At 41.6% G+C, this 16,750-nt stretch overlaps 1 protein-coding gene across 2 annotated transcripts in view; it reads right to left on the bottom strand.

Annotated features, from left to right (window-relative positions):
- Positions 1–2,158: 2,158 nt before the first annotated feature.
- sema3aa (sema domain, immunoglobulin domain (Ig), short basic domain, secreted, (semaphorin) 3Aa) overlaps positions 2,159–16,750 on the bottom strand; it is a 35,815-nt gene continuing 21,223 nt past the window's right edge. For both annotated transcript variants that reach the window (XM_042224174.1, XM_005930264.2), the window contains exons 7-17: positions 15,282–15,424; positions 14,660–14,774; positions 14,485–14,554; positions 11,965–12,109; positions 11,640–11,859; positions 10,115–10,206; positions 9,977–10,018; positions 9,578–9,735; positions 6,391–6,458; positions 6,146–6,294; positions 2,159–4,995 (exon numbers count right to left, since the gene is read on the bottom strand). In XM_042224174.1, the coding sequence (XP_042080108.1) occupies positions 4,279–4,995; positions 6,146–6,294; positions 6,391–6,458; positions 9,578–9,735; positions 9,977–10,018; positions 10,115–10,206; positions 11,640–11,859; positions 11,965–12,109; positions 14,485–14,554; positions 14,660–14,774; positions 15,282–15,424 (1,919 nt within the window). In that variant the 3' untranslated portion in view covers positions 2,159–4,278. The remainder of the gene's footprint in view (positions 4,996–6,145; positions 6,295–6,390; positions 6,459–9,577; positions 9,736–9,976; positions 10,019–10,114; positions 10,207–11,639; positions 11,860–11,964; positions 12,110–14,484; positions 14,555–14,659; positions 14,775–15,281; positions 15,425–16,750) is intronic.

Genomic DNA, 16,750 nt, shown 5'->3' with positions numbered 1-16,750 from the left:
TGTTATAGCGTTATAAGGGTATAAGGTGGTGGGCCAGCAGCGACCTCTGGTGGATCTTCATGAGAAGCATATTTGGGTCTGAGTTTAAGGCTGTCTATAGATGGCACGTGATCACTAGAAAACACATAATTAACAATATTTTTAAAGAAAGACGAGTGTTGCAGTTTCAGGATATAGAACAGGAAGATTGCTGATATTATAATAAACATCAAGAATGCATCCACTCTGGCAAGTAAAAAGGTCAGTTTTGCAAGTCATCAAAACTCGAGTTAACTCCCCAGAAAGCTTCAAATGTGGGTGTAGATGTTTGCTAGCAGTGAAGAGCTAGTTCAGACAAATTCCAGAAATAAAAATCTCACTTATCTCAAGTGGCATCGAGCCTTGCAGTCAGTTTCTATTGCACAAGTTGCCCCTGAGATTTTTGGCAGCATCACAACACAATAAAGGCGCATTCATTATTAAAGCACTATGCAGATTGCACTTTAAAAATGTAACACCAAGACATTCCAGCTTTCCAGAACAGGCAGACATTTGGACACTTGTCATAGCCGGGCACGCACAAGGGACAATATTTTGGTAACGATGCCTCAGTAAACAGTGCCAGTGAGCCGACATGCACAGAACCTTGCAAACTAATTCACCTAACTCATTATGTGCTGTGCCAGGGATATTCCAACTGTGGTTTGCCAGAATATCTGTAATGACTATTTAAAACCAGAGGCTTATTATGCTAAACTTTTATTCCAAGAAATAGTCCCGATGGAAAGTGTTTTCTGCGAAGTTAATAAGCAGAGTTTAATACACTGCTGTGGAAATGTTAGCTATGCTCCCTTACCATCACCAGTAGAGCTTTCATCTGTGTAAAATACACTCCCTGGCCACTTCATTAGAGATACCTGTCCAACTGTATGTTAATGCCAATTTCTGGCAGCAGCTCGATGCATTTAGGCATGTCAGTATGGTGAAGACTACCTGTTGAAGTTCAAATAGAGTATTAAAATATTTCACCAACTGCTGATCTGAATGTTTTTTCCACACAATTATCTCTCGGCTTTACAAAGAATGTTGAGGGAAAAAAGAAAGAAAGAAAATATCCATTGAGAGGCAGCTCTCTGGGCAAAAAATGCCTTGCTGAATCCAGAGAAGGGCCAGACTGCTCCCAACTGAAAGGAAGGCAACAAATAACCCAAATAACCACTACTAAGGTATACAGAAGAGAATCTCTGAATGTCAGACCTTGAAGGAGATGGGCTTCAGCAGCAGAAAACACACTGGGCACCACTCTTTTCAGCTAAGAACAGGAAGCTGAGGCTACAATTCATACAGGCTCGCCAAAATTGGGCAACGGGAGATTGGAAAAATATTGTATGGTCTGCTGAGTCTTTATTTCTGCTGCAACATTTGGATGGTAGGGTCGGAATTTGGCATTAACAACGTGAAAGCATGGATCCTTTCTGCCATATAGCAGAAGTTCAGGCTGATGGTGCAATGCGAACCACCTAGTTCAGCCAGTTTACCTAATGAAGTTGAGCATAAATAAACAGTGACTTTTCTCCAGAAATTCATTTTCTGTGTGGACGTTCCCCGAAGATGAATCCAATGCTGGTGGGTCTAGACTTCCAACGTGACTTTAAATGCAGTCAGAATCCAAAATTACAAAAATGTAATTATTTAATCAGAATGACACAGCTGTGTTTTCTCAAACTAACACACAACTGTCTCAATTGTAAAAAGGGTTCCATTATGCAAGAGTCACTTCTTCTATAGGCTCTCAAAATCAGAGAAAAGGCCATGCTTTTTTCCTTATATCGGTAATAAAGTGCCTGAATGAGCTGTTTTGGTTGGCAGCCTGCTGTGATGTCTTGAAAGGCATGGCCAGTCACCTCTCCTCAGGAAAGTCCAGCTCTGGAATGGCGGAGTGTAACGCAACAGACATTAAGAATATCAATTTTAGAGCATAACTTGAAAACAAACAAACAAACAACAACAACAAAACAGGTGTATACACACATGAAAGAATGAATCTACATGGTGTTATGAGCAGAAACCTGAGAGACACATTCCAGGGTCAGAAGGGTGCCCTTGGGACCTTTAATTGTAGGAGGGTGAGGGCGGATCGAAAGGGTTTTTTTGGCATGAATGAGAACAAAGACGCTTGTTCTTGTAACAGAGATGTTTATTTAGACAACTGAATGCATGCCAAAAAGAACTGTGTTACAGCAGTGGTAACTTTCAGCTCTCTCACATTTCTAACTCTGAGGGAAAGACCCGGATTAGGGACACAACAAACTTTTGAGCGTTGGTAGGGGACACTATCTTGCCCTAATTTATTGCATTGACACATTACTCTCGTCATGAACTCAGAGGGCGCGGGGAGACAGGAGGTACCATTGTTGAATCAAAGATTAAGGAGCTTGGACCTTAAAACAGCTTTGGCTAGGATATCATGAGTTGTTAATATCACTGTTTGGCAAAATTAATTCACACATTGCGTTGAGGAATTTTTTTTTTCCCTTTCTTTTTTTTTTTTTAACCTCTCACACAAAACACGTAAAAAGACAATAAAAAAGATGCACTTACTGTAGGTAGCATTCACATGCAGTATAATGTGTCTTCTCCTCAGACTAGATTTAACATTTTTCTCCACTATTTCTTACAGAAATTCACAGCTAATGTTTTTCAGTTTGGGGAAATTATCTTACACATAATAGCTACTGGATGAAAAATGTTGATGGGATCGGGAGAAAATAAAAGAAGAGGAAAACAGTGAGATGATCTGGTATGAAAGGCAAAAAGAGACAAAATTGTGCTTATTGTTGGTGGAATCTCTGTCAGACGTTTTGTTTAATGAACACGCAAACCCCTGCACTCATGCTTCTAATTCATGTTCAGCTCCCTCAAAAAGGGGGATTCCTTCTTGACACACAGACATCCGGCCACTTGGTCCATCAAAGATTGTTTTTTTTTTTGCTGCTGTTGCCATTGTTTCTCCAATATACCGATGAGCCAAAAATACCATAATATCAAAAATAAATGCAACCCTTTCACAAAACAATGAGCAAATAAATAATAATCAAGTGGTGTTCTTGTACTGTATATGTACTGTATATACACAGAGAGTTACGTTTGTCGTATATATGTACACAAACAACTGGCAGTCTTGTTTCAGACTGGGCTTTTAGCATAGCGGACAACTGGGATTTGTGCCCTATAAATCCCAGAAAAAGCAACAACAAAATAACTTATACACAAAATCCTTGGGAGCAGAAGGGGTTACGCACGCTGAAGACTACTATGTCGCCTGCAATTTTTGCCCCCCAAAAGTAGAAGCACTGGTTTCGAAAGGAAAGCAAATTTAAAAAAAAGTAGTAACTTTTTGCTTTTTAGGAAGGGTGTAAAAAAAAGAGCCTCTTAAAATAATTAGCTTATTATTAAAACATAACAACAACATGCACGATGCTTTCCGAGCCTCAGTTGGAGAGGGTTATGATGAAGCACTTTTGCACAGTTGCATGACTTTGCAGTGTTTTTTTTTTTTTTTTGGTTTTTTTTTTTTCATTTCTCCATCTAATAATGCTTCTGTCCTGCGAAAACCATCCGGTGCCATCTGTGCACATGTCGAGGCGAACCGCAGCCCCTCTGTGCCCTCCTGTGAGCGTGCTGCTCGTCTTGAATTGAAAGACGACATGAGAGGTTCTATTCTCCTCTCAAGCAGTTCTTCAAAATAAGAGTTTTGAATCCTTTTCTTTTAGCAGTTCTATGCTCAGGTCAAACGGGCCAGCGGCTCGCACTGAATTCCCGCTTCTTTCAACGTCTCCACGGCTGTCCTCCCAGCATGCTATGTCCATTTGCTTACCAACAAACACCTCACTAAACATTTTTTTTGTCCCGGTCTTATTTTAGTAGCTTATGTACAGGAGGTTGAAGTGTCTGCCAGCCAGTATCCCAGGCAACCAGCATATCCTCACACATTTACAGTATGCATTCCAGTTTTTCAGTCCTCTTCTCATCTTTGTCCTCTTCTCATCTTTGTCCTTTTCACAGGTTGTGTGCTTTTGTGTCTGAATGAGAGCTTCACTGACGTTACATGTGCGGAGTTCATGTTTCTACCTAAAAAGTGTTTCAGATGTTTTGCTTTTTCTGCTGTTATGGAGAGGTCACTGAATCACACATTGCATCTATAGAACGTATTTGTGTGTTTTTGTGTGGATGCGTGGGTTTGTGCTTGCATGTGTGTCGGTCTGGTATAATGTGTCCTTTTTTTTCTTTTCTTTTTTTTCAAACGCTGCGTGGAGGTCTTTGAAGCTCATGGGTCCTCCTGTTGCGTCCCTTCTTATTTTCCTGCATCCGTCTCCACTTGGTTGCATGTTGGCTGCTCGCCCGAGATCCCCCTGCGAGCTGAGAACCAGCTAGCCTGGCCTGCCCCTTCTGGCCATTTTGGGTTTTCTGGTTGTTCTTAGGTGCCTCACTGCTCAATATACCCTTTTGGGTATTCTGACTGAGTGTTGGCTCTTCTACTGTTAGAGCTCCAGCCTGATGCCATGGCCGACTGAGAGGTGGACTGGCTTGCTGTTTCTGAGCAGTGGGAGCTAAAGCTCTAGGCTGCAATGCAGAGTTGGACCCGCCTGCGCTGTCAGGCTTGCCCTGACTGTTGCCGTTAGGTGTCTTCACCCTCTTCTGTTTGCGCTCTTTCTTCCACACTCTGTCACAAAACTCCTCCACGCTGTTTAGCTCTGGGTGGTCCAAGAGAGACAGGAAATCTCGGTACCACATCCTGTGCTTGGCCGAGTGACCTGCGCCACCTCCCGCGCCAGGAATTCCAGGCAGGATGTCACCCAATCTCTGGGTGGGGATGACCTGGAGGTTGAGGCGTAGAAGAGGCTGGATAAAGCCGTGTTCCACAGCCTGGCAATGATAGACCCCGGTGTCAAACTGAGTGAGGCTGCGTATCAGCAGACCTTGGTCTGTACGCAGCACTCGGTCATCTAGCTTTATCTGAAATGAAACAAAGAGGAAGACAAAGAACACAATGGGTGAAAATACTGAAAAAAATAAAGATGCAACATGAGAATGAACCAGAGTTTTTAAACGTACATATTCGATAATCTATATCAGAGATGTCTGACTCAATTAATTCACACTTGTCTTGCACTGCTCAAAACTACCCAAAAATAACCCATTAGAAAAACTCTTTCCAGAAATCATGACCCAGTTACTCAGAAAAATCCATGAAGTTTGATGTGAGAAGTTTTGTGACAGAACTATACAATATTCCTTCTATTAAATTACACCCCCAAACCAATTTGTAATAATCAGATCAGGATTTCTGGAAGGAGATACTGCCATTTAACCCCCTTACATTCAGGGGAAGGGATATATCTCTACAGCTGGTATCACTTAACCGAGGAAAGTCACATCAGAAAAAGAAAACACGTTTTACATTATAATGTCAAATTTGGTCAGGAAAGAAGAAGAACAATGAACAAGGGTTCAAAGGAAATGCCTTGTTTCAGGTCTCACTGAATACATGAGTATTGGTAAGAAAGATTGAAGCAAACTCCAAAGGTTCCTTTCAAGCTAACGCTGCTTCACACTGGAAAAACTGCAGCTACATCAATCACCTGGGCTGTCAGCACAGAGTGATGTTGTCCAGAAAAAGTAGAAGCTGGCTTAAACTTAGCAGCAAATCATGCAGCAAGTGTGGGTGGGCACAGCAAATTCTTATTAGGTTAATTTCTTAGCTGAACACAATTTTTTGCTGAAACAGTAATATCCTTCCATATAAAATTATTAACGGCTGTGTTTCACATTTAATACACCCTCTGACTTGTGGATCTATTACACAGCTGGACTTTTTTGTATCATATTTCTCTTTGCTTATTGGTACCTAAAATACCACGCCTAGAAAGGCCAGCTATAAAAATACAGCCGCAGTACAAAAGTTAATCTAAACACCCACACCCAGTGGTTTTCACCCTTTTGGGTCTCTGAGGTTAAAGATTAGAAGTGTCATAAGTCACTAGATGATGGAGCAGGAAAGGTGGAGCCCTGGATGGAGATATTTTGTCTGAAGAAATCTAACTATGTGTAATATATTTTATAATCATCTAGTAGTATATTAGCAAGTCATCTTAGGCATACACACCTCAAGCTTGCGCTCGTCGTTGGGCTTCTGCAGTTGCCAGTAGATGAGCGCTCTTTGAGACTTGGGGCTGCACTCTAGAAACATACTGCTGTTCTCCACACCAAACACACTCCTGTCCTCCACGCTGTCCCCTAAGCCATCCATGTCATCTGCTCAATGCAAAGCACATGCAGACAGACTAATGAGACGCAAATGGCATGAGGAGGAGACAGTGTGTATGTGCTTGTATGAAATTATTAAGGTACCGTGATGCTGAAGGTCTGAACACTGGGAAAGAGGATCTCCATTTCTGATGTCTTGCCGTCTGGTTCGCCTGTGAAAAAACGACAGTGAAACTGAATGGAAGTGGTGGAAACAGACAGCTATGAGGACCTGTGGAAAACTAAGCAAACTGCATGATTCAGTAGCTTGCAGCACTACCTTTAGCAGCAATAACTAGTTTTCTGTATGACTTTATCAGTCTGTCACATCATTGTGGAGGAATTTTGGCCCACTCTTCTTTACAGCACTGTTGCAGTTCATTCAGATTTGTTAGTATTCATTTAGGTCCAGCTCTCTTGAGATCAATTTCAATCAGGTTGAGTTTTTCACCCATTCTGTTACAGATTTGTTGCTATGCTTGGAGTCATTGACCTGTTGGGTGATCTTGTCTCGGCCAAGCTTCAGCTGTCGGACAGATGACCGCACGTTAGCATACCTTAGTACACAGAGGAGTTCATGGGGGACTCAGTGACTGCAAGCTGCTTAAGTCCTGGGGCTGTATAGCAAACCCAAATTAATACCCCACCACCGTGCTGGCTGTTGGTTTATGGTGTTTGCACTGATATGCTGTGTTTGGTTTTCTCCAAACATGGTACTGTGCATTATGGCCAATTCCAGAAGTCTAGTGGTTTGTTCACATGCAATTTTGCAAATCTAAGCTATGCTGTCATGTTCTTTTTAGAGTGAAGAAACTTTCTCCAGGTGATCACACCACACAAGGCATACATATTTGAGTCCTTTTTCAATTGTACTTTTATCATCTTTACTCTCAGTTGGCATGCTAAATGTTAGGGTTGGAGATGTTGCCCTTAAAGTTTTTACAGTTTATCTGAGCCTTGCGAGGTCTGACCTTGGGGTGAATTTGCTGGAAGATTGTGGAATTATGTGGAACCCAACTCTTTTTTGTACATAAATGAGTTTAACTGTACTAATTAAAGTGGATCTGGACAATCCTAAAATGTTTCAATTACTGTCAGTTAACTCTTTTAACCACATGTAACTATTAGCTTCCAATTCCATTGCTGTAAGCTAATACTTGATTTCATAGCTATATAATTACACAAACAGTGAACAGATTTGACCTGCTTCTCCATAACGTTTAGCTAAGAGTTAGCCGACACTGTTAGCTAACAAATTCAACAAATCACTTTTTATCCAAATGCTATTTAGCCTTTAACATACAACATTAGCTAATAGTTAGTTGTACATTTAGCAAAAAAACCCCAACAAAAACATCTTTTTAGTTACTGAATGTGTTGCAACTGTTTCATTTGTTGACCAATGTCATTAGATTTCTGTTTAATTTCTCAGTTTTCTTTATTGCAGGGTTATTACCTTACAATATAAAGCACATTGAGGCCACTGTTGTTGTTATTTGGGGCTATATAAATAAAATTTTATTGAAAATCATTACCCATGCTATCAGGTAAAAACTGTTCAACTGTTTTACAGTAAGTGAGAGATCTTAACAGTTTATTCACTTTGTTTCCATTGCTTTTTTATTTATATCTTCTATGAATTTCTTTTGGCTGCTACTACTTAGTAAATTATACTTTTACTTAACTTATCTAAGATTAACTTTGCAAGTATCCAGTGGTATATTTGTAACCTGGTTGGGAATCATTGCTGTACATGACAAGTTATTTCTTATGTACCTTTTTATTCTCACCACTTGGGGGCAATGTTTACCCAATTCCCAAGAAAACAGGCACTAACTCAACCTTTAACTCCACTGTTAAATCACATGGATGAAAAAACAAAACAGCAGAATGTAAGAAACATAAACCTGCTGAGCAGTGAAACAGTGCGCTTCATTGCCTTCCGATGAGCCGTTATTATGAAACACATACAGCATTGTTTTGCCCTTGAAACGCCTTGTAAAAGCAGGCCCAGTCTTTGTCCTCTCCATATGAAAAAGTCTACTGTGTGATTTGGCTTTTTAATGCGATGGCAAGGCGTTTTCAAAGTCTGGCTTTACTGACTAGCTGTGAATGGCTCCCTAGTTCCTAGTTGTCATGGTTCAAAAAACGCTGATGGCGGCTGCAAAATTCAAATTGGGTGCGAGCCAAACATGAGGCAAGGGCTGGAAAGAAGAGAAAGAACCAAGGTAGGGATAAAAAGTAGAACCACTGAAGGTTTAAAAAAAAGACTAAACAAACAAACAAACAAACAAAAAAAACAAGATAAAAAAATGCTCAGCATGTTTGTGTGAATTCTCCACACAAAATTATGACCACTTACATCCCATTTTTTCACACGTGTCCCTCGTCTGTACATTTCCTGGGCTAACATTCCTGTCTTTTTTGGCCATCTGAGCACGTGCAAGGTTGGGTGTCTGGTTCTCATTCTGGTAGCGAAAATATTTGCAGTGCAGTGGAGAGCTGAGAGAAGCCTGTCCCCACTTTAAACATGGGGTGTGCCACCTCGTCTGTAATCTTGCCAAGCTAGAGTATACCCACTGGCCTACTTCTGTTGGTGTGAGAAGTTCTAGATGAATGAGACGACGTGGGGGTGTCGCACCATGTGTGTGTATGGGAGGGTAGTAGTGGTGTAGTGGTCAGCTTAATCCTGCTGGGTACAACAGAGGGTAATTTGAGGGAGTGTATGTTCCTCCTGGCTGAAGGGTGAAGTGGTCAGGCAGCTCCTGGTGGCTATAATTTATTGTGTGTTTGCTTGTCTTTGGATATTTGTGCATATTTCTTAATGCGTCTTGGTTGGTAGGATGATTGAAGCACAACTCAGAACAACTGTTACTGGCTAAGTTGCTGGATTGTACTTTCTTGGAACGCATAATTAGTGCGTATGTGTGTTTAATGACTCAATTTCGTGCTGGTGTAATATTCAGATTACTTCCATGTTTAGAAGTTTTGGCATACAATGGCTATCTGTGTCTGTTTTTTGGGAGTCGCCACACTTACTAATAAGCCAGTGGAGGTCTGACGCTAGAGAAATGAGGCTGCACATCAGGATGCCCTTGAGCATAACATTTAAAACCAATTGTTTTAAAGCCAACCAAAACAGCAGAATGCAGGTGTACTGATAAGTCCCAGGTGTGACTGCATGTGACGACATTAATACAGGATGTTGTTGAAAAGCAGCGTGCATGCTCAGCAAACCCTCCGAGGATACATAAAGGTTAAAGAAGGGTGTTTAGCGATTGCCGGCTCCTACCTCTTGGCAGTAGGAAAGTATCTCGAGCACTCAGCACCGTCCCAGGCGCAGTAAGGGTCTCTGGCCAGGCAGCACTCAGCGCAAGCTTTCCCATACACTTCGCAACGGTGTAAAGACATCTGTGATACACCCAGGGCTGAGCCAAGGTACAGCTGTTGCTGTGGGAGTCAGAGAGAGAGCAAGGATGTAAAAATTAAATGTTCCTGTGCACCTCAGTTGGAAGGGTTCTTGCAAAAAAGAAGGTGCTTGTGGGTTTAGTTCTCAGTGGGCACATTCTTTGCTTATGGGTAACAGTGTATGTTTAAAGACCGAGAATTTCTCGCTTTTTTGTTTCACGTGGACCTTTACCCTTGTCAACAGCTTTTGGATTAATTACAAAGTGAGAAAGCAAGTTTTTACCTGCTTGGTGGACAGCTCCATAGCAGTGATGGGAGTAGGCTCCTGTACAAAGCAAATAAACCCTATTTAACACCACTTCTACGGACAATATGTGTTTTTATAGGAAGGCTATTAGCACGCAATTACAAAACGTCATACCCTAAAGACAGTCATCTCTTCCAATACAACTTCCTCGAGGTCATGCCAGCTTTCTCTGGGGATCGTAACCACCTTCAGCACTGTTCCTGTATCTGAAATGCAAAAGACAGCATACAGTTAGTGTACATGCAGGCCTGTGCTGGTCATAGATTAACATCCGTGGTGCATGTATGAACGGTTTAAGTAATAGATTAGAAATACGTGTGTGTGCCTTCTTCAAAATACATGTTAAGTGCAAGAAGAAACATGGAAATAGATCAAAAAATTAAAAATGATTAAAATAGATTCTCTGGAATCTTCGACATGCCTGACAAGTGCATTAAGCTCTCCAGCATATTTTCCTTTGTTCACTCACTTTTCTTTCTGTTTGGTTTTTTTTTTTCAGTCTTTCTCTGTCCAACGTCCGTGTTCTTTTACTCATCCTAATCTTTCTATTTTATTGCCCAGTCTAAAACACAGCTTGTTCTTTATAACTCTGCAGAGAAAAGCCAGCATCCAGGACTCTCTTCATTGTTGACACTGAGACTGGTGTTTTTCAGTTGCCATTTAATGAAGCTGCCAGGTAAAGGCACTGCGAGGCATCTGTTTGTCAAACTATAGATTCTGATGTGCTCTTTTCACAGATGTGCACACAGAGGCCTCCCACTTCTCTCTCTATTCTTATTTCCTGGAACAATGATACTCTGTGAGTTTCAAAGAAATGTCTTTTCTTTGTCCATTACAATAATCCAGATGCTCAACTATCCAAACATTTTGCTCCTTTAATCAGTACAACAGTTTTCAGCTGTGCTAACATCACTGGGAAAGGGGTTTCCCACCGATCAATCACCTTTATAAAGTTGATAAACTGGAATTAAGAACCACAAAGAACCACTGGAACACAGGAGGGGTCTTTGTGTGCCTAGACAGATATTCCATTAAAAATCCCTAATAATTTATGACTAACGGCCCTGTTAGTTGTTAGTTGTCTTTCCCCAAATTTCTGATTATTTTAATCCCATTTTAATTAAAAACAAATTGAGCTCAGTGGCCAAGAAGTTAATTGGAATCAACTGGTACATCAACTGATCCCAATGCCATGTGATGGCTCATGATGATATCCTTTTACACACTCGGGTTGCAATCTCAAAAAGTGAAATTTGGATTCTGCAAGCTGCTTTGAAACCCATCTTCACCCAAGCTCCCCCTATTTCAACATAGACATTTGTTAGTGAGATCAAGCTTTTTAAGTGTATTAGATACTGATGCCAGTACACTGTAAATAAAAATAAAATTGAAAAAGTCGGTTAAAAAAAAGAAAAATATTATTGTAATTTTCTGTGTCTGTTTTTGAGTGGAAATATCTGTAAATACTAAATCGTAAAAATTTATCTGTGGTTAAAAATGTCTTTAATTTTAAAACAATAAACTGGATTTTATTCGAACAGATTTTGTTTGCAGTGTACGCCAAAAGTACTTATGGCGGACCACCATGAAATAAACATATAGAAGCAGTATATTTATTGCAGTGTCATCTGTTGCATACCTGTGCCAATAAACATGACATCATATTGCCCATCCTCTGCCTCCACTTTGTCCACCACCAGCTGGGTAAACTGGTAGTCCACGTCTGTGCGTACCATTATGGGTCGTCCCCCTATTGGGTGCACCGGGTTGTACATGGCAGGGTGACCCCTGGCGAAGGTGATGACATCATCCGGAAGGTCCTTCGTAGAATCGAAACCTCCAAATGTCTTGCTGGGGCACTGAGATCAAGACGTGATATGTTTGTTTCTTCTAATATCGTCTTATAATGTCTCATTATTACTTATTACTTATAAATTTACAACATTTTTGCTAAATTGCCTTACAGTTCCAGGGCGAGGGTAGGGCACCCTCCCTTGGAAGGGCACCCACTGGTAGTTGGGTCCATCTCTGTGGGCATAGGGACCCAGGAAAACCCTCCTGATGTCTGCCATGTTGTACATACACACCGCTGAGCCTTTAAATATGTTACTGTGGAAGGAGAGAAAAAGAAATAAATCCAGAAGGGGTGAGTTTAAGGATCAAGAGGGGGAGGAAGCAAGAGGGTGGTGAAATAAAAGAGATGACAGAGACAAACAAAGGGGATTCATAAATGATCGGTCACAAGACAGGAATTAGGAGCTTGTTAAAAACTGAAGAAAGACAACAAAATGACCCATCATCGCACAAAGACAGAGCGGAGCAAAGTTGTCATTACTTGAGTACAGCAATGACAGATTGGAACTTCTCTCTGATTGCTTCCAGCCTCTTGAGAACAGACAGGAATTTGGGCACACCACCAACAAACCAGGAGACCTGGTTCAGAGCATATTTGAAATCCCCTCCAATATTTTGTGAGCATTTGCTTGAGCCAGATGGGTGGATTTTGCTTTCACAAGGAAAGCAGGCAAGGTCGATCAATCATGCTAAAAAAAAAAAGGGAAGTGATGTGGATTTTATTTTTTCAATTTAAGCTCTTTCGCGGGTCATCCAGAAGACAGCAGTTTGAGTCGTGAGTCATTAAATGGGAGAATCGGGGAGTTTCACATGAATATTCCAACATGCATACTCCACAAGAGTTATTAAATATTCTTGTGGAGATTATGACAGAATAAGCACGATGCTTGCAGTCTATGGAGAGCGTGAAGTCTATAAACCTTCCGTCATATCTATTCATCTATTTCACAGTCTTATAGATTTAGAATTATTTACTTTATGAGGATAAATGCCCCCCAAATAATCATTCATTTACTTTCCAGGTGTCACATTTTACAATTACAGATTTTCTTTTGGACAGCAAATCTCCTTCACTTGCAGGAACCGAATGCTTCAAAATGATTCGAGATGTCCTTTGTCTTGCTGACTGCAATGGGAAGTTGTATCAGCCTAATTAGGGATGTGGCTGGCAAACACACAGCCGACAGTACTCCACAAAGCATGGAAGATGAATGGATTAGCATTTGAAAATGTTAATTACAGAGAAATTCAATTAACTCCAGGGGCAAAAAAAAGACGCTCCAATATCTGTGCTTATGAAGAAGGGTGAAAATGTGTTTGTGCAGATACACACAGAAAGAGGCATGCAAATTCACCCCTAGAATGCACACACACACACACACACACACACACAGACACACACACACAGAGGTACACAATCAGACACTGATCTGTCAGTGGCAGCTTCTTTGTGCCTCATTAAGCAGTGATATTAAAAGCCGGTCCCTCTGAATCTCTGCTCTATTCATCTCTGAAAACCGGCCACTTAGAAAACCAATTAAACCACTCTAATTCCTCAATGCCCCATAATTGAATTTTAAAGTGTACGCGTGTGTGTGCGTGCGTGTGTGGGCAGACGTGGATACGTGGGTGTACGCCCACCAGCGCCCACCAACCTCTGGGTTTTAATACATCCCTGAAAGCAGTGAAAAGCCAAACAGGTCTGGTAAAGCAAGGCGCCTGTCACCATGCGTTAGCCTGCACCGCTCCTCTATTCAGCTCGTCTTATCATTAGCAGTGATTGATGAAGCAGTGCAGAAACAGTACCGGACACACACACACACACACACACACACACACACACACACACACACACACACACACACACACACACAAAAGCCCTCCTCCTTCCTAAATGCAAATTCATCTTCTTCATCATCACGATAAGTGCCACCATCTGTGCCATTTCAACTCACTTATCTGCCCTGCCCCATGCCTTCACCTCTCCACATGCTTCAGTAGAGACACACCCGGCTTCTGAAAACCCCATTCGAAGCTGGGGCGGTGGCCGAGGGGGGTGGGAGGAAAAAAAAAAACAACAACAAAAAACCCCCGTGGATTTCTGTTAAGTGAATATCATGTTTCTCTCGCTCCCTCCTGCTCCATAATCTGATTTTCCTACAAGCCTGCCAAGGTTTCAGTGAAAAACAGGACAGGTAGTGAGGAATTGGGGAATCGGATAAAAGCAATCTCCAAATCTGAGACGAGGGGAGGGCTACCCTCGGAGAGAAAAGCATCCGTGAGACACCTGTAAGTGGATTACGAGAGCGCCGTCTGGGAATTTGACAGAGGTGCACTTGGTCGCTTGCATCGTGCCGTGCCATTTAAAATGGTTAGGAAATTACAGATAAAGGGGCAGGATAAAGGAGGAGAAAAGAAAGGCGTCTTGAAAAGAAATACAAGGCGCGTGTTTTTCAAATGCAGAGGATGAAACCTATACAGGAAGGCTGACCGTTGAAATAATCGAGTCTTTCTGATCTCTTAGCAACACATCAACAAAACAATTCTGATACTACCAGCATCTGTCACGCAGTTTGAACATTTGAAACCCTTGCATGCTCACTTTGGAGGTCAAGGGCAAAAGACTGTACCTGGATGTGGTGAATACGGCGTAGATAACTGGATTCTTTGGGTCCTTGGAGCTCATGAGAAACACGTCCTCTAAACAGCGAGAAGAATAATGTGTGAAGGTGAAGCTCTGAGGTGAGGTTGGAATTTTTCCACATCGAACAAAGACACAAATAAATAAAATAAAAACGCACTTACGCAGTTCGTCGAAATGTGTGTCAATGCCATTGACGCCAGGAACCGCGCATATTAGCCGCGCTTTGAGAAAAGTGGTCCATTTGTTGACCAGGCTCCTGTGACCTCCCATGTCATTCTGCAACAACATTTGAAGTGCTGTCAGCTCAAGCCTCCGTATGCACTTTTGTTAGTAAGGTCCTTGCAAATATCACATTTATTAAAAATGTTACAGAAGTATTAAGTTTCTGTTTATAAAACATATTGCAGTAATAAAAATAGGACTGCAGTCTCCTTCTATATTGTATCATGTGTGAAGTTTTGTGATAATATCGTATTGTGGGGCGTTGTGTCTGAAGATTCCCACCTCTAACTTATACTATATAAGGCATTTATAAGGAAGGTAAAGGTTAACTATGGGCATATGAGCGTTAACTTTTTTTCAGCAACAATGACTCTGGCTGTTCATTATTACTTTGATTTTCTCATTAGGACACGTACATGTTAATAAATGGCTTTTTAAGGGCTTATAAACTGATAACTAAGGCACATTATAAGAAGTATGCTACTTTTTTTGTGTAACAGAATCGTATTGACACCACATCACACTGTTATAACAGTTTTGTGGGGTTGTGTGTGATGTTACCTTACACAGTTGTCCTATTCTGGCAATAGTAGCTTTCCCAGTGTGCTCCCCGTCCATGGCGTTCTCTTTGAAAAACAGGAAGATCTTGTCATCTTCGGGGTTGTCACTCTCAGGGATCAGGTGTATGCCTACGAATCTGGGATCTACAAGAAAGAAAATAGAGGAAAAATAAACAAATAAAGCACATAAACTTTGTTCACACTCATAAACTCACCCCAGCAGACACACAAATACAATTTTACAATCCAACCTCTGCCCCAGTGACAATCATTTCACCCCTATTTTACACCTCTGTAACCAATCCCCCCCCACGATATTCTCCAGTCACGGCTCGGTAATAGCAGCCCTTCACTTTACACCATGGTGTTATAGTATGTGACTTTACCTCAAGTGAGCGCTCCAAATCCAAATCCCACATAAACCCTGTCTCTAGACCACATCCTCGCAAACACACATGGCTCTGATTGTCCCGGGTAACACTTGAATAAATTTATCCTGACTTTAAGCGCAAGAGGAAATCAAAGCTAAACGTAGGAGCCAAGGCCTTAGGGCTGGGATCTTTTGGCATAAAGGGGGCGTAGGAATCGAAGAAAAGTCACCGCAGTGAGCCTACGTCCAAAAGCTCGGGGGTTTAAGCGGAGAGAAACAAGCAGTGCCATGTTACACCTCCATGGGCGTTTAAGATATAGAGTAGCTGTGAAAAAGGAGCATGCGGCCAAAGTGGGAGGCAGATTTATAAGGGTTGCGCAGGTGCGAGACCTCTGCTGTGAATTGTATGTACCCCACACACACTTCATACTTCCATCATGAATGTTTGCCCTTATATGCAGACCACCATAAATTTGTGTGCGCACACCACAGATAAAACAAAACCAAGCTTCTGACCACTGAAGTCATACCACTGATTACCTATAATCCAAACAAAAAGCTGCTTTATTCAAAGGAAATCCAACCATCCATATAAGCAAGAGGTCATTAAAATGTGAAGGAATGCGTAAATGAATCTGGACTACCAAACTACAGTTTAACCCCAAATCCTTTTAGAATCAGCTGCTATTAGGGATTCATTCCCTGGTTTCTCTCTTAATACATTTGAGTACCATATAACCTTGTTGATAAAGCCTCAATAGAATATCTCCACCCCGGTAATCCATGCAATTACAATCCCCTCATTGTGCAGAAGACGCTGGATTCTGCCGAGCCGAATGGATACAATCCCCAGCGTATTTGTTTGAACAAGGTGAAAGATCGATGAGGATTAACGCTATAACAATGACTTCCTCGGTTTATACTGCTCTTTATTAATATGTCACAGTAATCAGCACTGGCGAGACCCGTGTTTGTGATTTTTGATGGTGCCTGGGGAGGGGGACGTGGGCGGTTGAGGGGGACTGGGAGGAATTTGACTCCACTACAGGAGGAAAACAGCTAAGAGCGGATTAGTTCTGTGGGAAAGAGGGTGGGGGGTG

Source organism: Haplochromis burtoni, unplaced genomic scaffold, assembly GCF_018398535.1.
Source record: "Haplochromis burtoni strain Fernald_Lab_line unplaced genomic scaffold, NCSU_Asbu1 Contig_131, whole genome shotgun sequence".
Taxonomy (NCBI): Eukaryota; Metazoa; Chordata; class Actinopteri; order Cichliformes; family Cichlidae; genus Haplochromis; species Haplochromis burtoni.
The sequence above is the reverse complement of the archived record's forward strand: the minus strand, read 5'-3'. Positions and strand labels throughout refer to the sequence as shown.